General features: G+C 38.2%; 1 protein-coding gene across 1 annotated transcript; it reads left to right on the forward strand.

Annotated features, from left to right (window-relative positions):
- The first annotated feature begins 707 nt into the window (after nt 1-707).
- Nucleotides 708-1763, forward strand: LOC101314622. Its single transcript, XM_004309661.1, has one exon. The coding sequence runs from the start codon at nt 708-710 to the stop codon at nt 1761-1763; it is 1056 nt and encodes a 351-aa protein (XP_004309709.1).
- The last annotated feature ends 881 nt before the right edge of the window (nt 1764-2644 follow it).

Below are 2644 nucleotides of genomic sequence, written 5' to 3' on the forward strand. Positions count from 1 at the left end.
AATGCCATCTTCTGGGAATTGAGTAAATTGGGTTCTGACGGAGATGGGAATTGAGGGTTTGGGAGATTGGGTGAGAGTGGTTAGGAGTGCAGAGAGTAGCGAGTTTTGTGCGTATGGAATTGAGATTGCGAAATCTGAATCCCATAGCTGAGAATTGGGGGAGATCGTTCAAGAGTGGATTGTTGGGTGTGTATTTGATTTGGGGTTTTATGGGGTCTGGGAAAAGGGAGCTTGAGCTACAAGTATGGAACTTTCAACTTCAAATTTCAACTTCAAGGTGAACAACCCAGTGAGGTGGTGGTGCAGCATGAAAGGAATTTGCTTTTCAAGTTTTACACACAAGGGTGATTCTTTTCGGCTTTAGTGTGGGCTGTGTATGATCTGATCAGCCCAAAGTCTTACCGCCAACTTAGCTTTACCAAATGCGAGAGAACAAGAAAGAAAATGAATTGCACAAAAAGGGAAATAAAACTGTTGAAACAAATAAATCAATCTTCGGGCTCCTCATCTCCTAAAATGATTTGAACTCCGTATCCTTAACAAATTGGTATACCGTATCTCAACTCCTAAAAGGGTTTAGACTCTTTATCCTTAGCAAATTTGTATACCCTATCTAGCACAAGTTGTGTCCATCTCTCTATATATATTCAAAACCATCTAGGTTTTTTTTTCATCAGAGGACGAAGACTTATTCCGCAATTGAAATTATGGATTGGAGTCCATCATCATCAGATTGCACAAAATTGCATCATGGAGGCGAGGATGGCCGTGAACATGGTGAGTATCATGGTCCAGTATTGCTCATGATTTCTAGCAACACAGAAGAAGATACATGGAATTTTTATAACATCGCGGAGGATAGAGTTCTTGATATGCAAGTGAGTTTGCCCAATAAGCGATATTGTGGGTGTTCCAAAGGATGGTTAATTCTTGTGGAAGAAGATTATGCCGTGACCTTACTCAATCCATTCTCTAGGATTAAAGGGAAGCAAGAGAAAGAAAATTCAATCATTCGTCTTCCTCCATTGATCCCTATAATTCCTTTGAGAGTTGAAAAACGTGACTATTATGTTCATAAGGCTATGATTTCAGGAGATCCGATACTTAATCCAAAAGAGTGCATTATTGTGGTCATAAACGACGAACTCTCTCAAATGGCTTTTTTGAGATTGAAAGACAAAAGATGGCTTCATTTAGATGAAGGATGGACTGCCATTGAAGAAATTGTTAATGTTGAAGATAAATTTTATGCGGTTAACAATTTCAGCCAACTTTTATCTATTAACCTTACAAAGTTTTCAAACTCAGAGGACGCGACCGTGGCTGCAACAGGCATTGTAAGAGACTACGCCCTTAGGAGTTATCTGGTGGATTCAGAAGATGGATTATTAATGGTTCGAAGGATATCAGAGTGGGATGTTGACAAATGTGTGACAAAGAAATTCAAGATTTTCCAACTGAATGGCAGTAAGAATGGGTGGATTGAGAAAAACACTTTGGGTGAATATGCTCTATTTGTAGGAGATAACTCTACCATATCAATTTTGGCTTCGAAGTTAAAAAACTGTAAGCCAAATTGTATATACTTCAACCAAGATGACAATCGCATAAAGAACGAAATTGGACCTCACGGGCCTTATGATTTCGGGGTGTATAATGTGGAAAGCCAAGAGATTTCAAAGCCTTACACCGTAGATGCAATGACTCTATTGAAGATGACTAAGCGACCTCCAATCTGGATTACACCACCGCCATCCCTCTAATGTTGTTACCGATATTTTGTTTTTTTTATCTTCAAGATTTTCAATGATTCTTTTCTGCCTGTCTACAAGTTTTCAATAAATCTTTTCAGTTTATCTAAGAGAAGCTTGTAACTCTAGATTTAATTATTTGGTATTACCTTGTCTGTTTTGTCCCAATTCTTAAAAATGAAATACTTTCTGCTTGGCTAAATTTAGATGCCTGAGCAAATACTAAGTCATCTTTGTGCTACATGCTTTTGTTGTTTTTGTTGGAGGTCATCTGTTTCTGGGTGTTTGTAACAGATCGGCCCTTCGTGTCTAAATGCACGCAATACCTTAGAGTCCTTAGATTTTTCCTACCAGCCCTCATTGGCTCACATACGAGTTCATACCTTAGAGCTATGTTTTTCTAAAGGATATTATTCCAGAAAAGACTACGGAGAAATCTAAGAGGCGTCGACAGGGCCAGTTACGATTTTGATTTGCCAATATATGAAGTTTATTGTTGCTGTTCATTGAAGCCTAAATAGTGTATAGCTTGAAGAAAGGATATTGAGAAAATGTGTACTATTAGCGAGTCAGTTTAGCATGACAGCGTAATGAAAAAGGGTATTGCATTGCTGCATACCTGTATGCATGCATATGGTATCTCATCAATTCCTCATAGACCCACATGCACCTTGCAAGTAGACTTCGGCTCTTCTTGTTTCTTCTTCTTCTTATTCTGGTATGATTTGGTGGGAATGTGGGGATACACCACCGGATTTTGTTAGTTCTTTTGTTATTTGTACGAGAGGTGTGGTTGTTTATCCCCTCTTCTGTTTAATATATTTATAAGTAATTAACCTCGTTCTTACGAGGCTTAATCAAAGAAAAAATAGTATATGTCAATCTGCATTTAG

The sequence above is a fragment of the Fragaria vesca genome, unplaced genomic scaffold (genome assembly GCF_000184155.1).
Source record: "Fragaria vesca subsp. vesca unplaced genomic scaffold, FraVesHawaii_1.0 scf0513018, whole genome shotgun sequence".
Lineage (NCBI taxonomy): Eukaryota > Viridiplantae > Streptophyta > Magnoliopsida > Rosales > Rosaceae > Fragaria > Fragaria vesca.

Coding starts and splice junctions, on each gene's coding strand:
- LOC101314622 (XM_004309661.1), top strand. CDS start 708: ATGGATTGGAGTCCATCATCATCAGATTGCACAAAATTGCATCATGGA.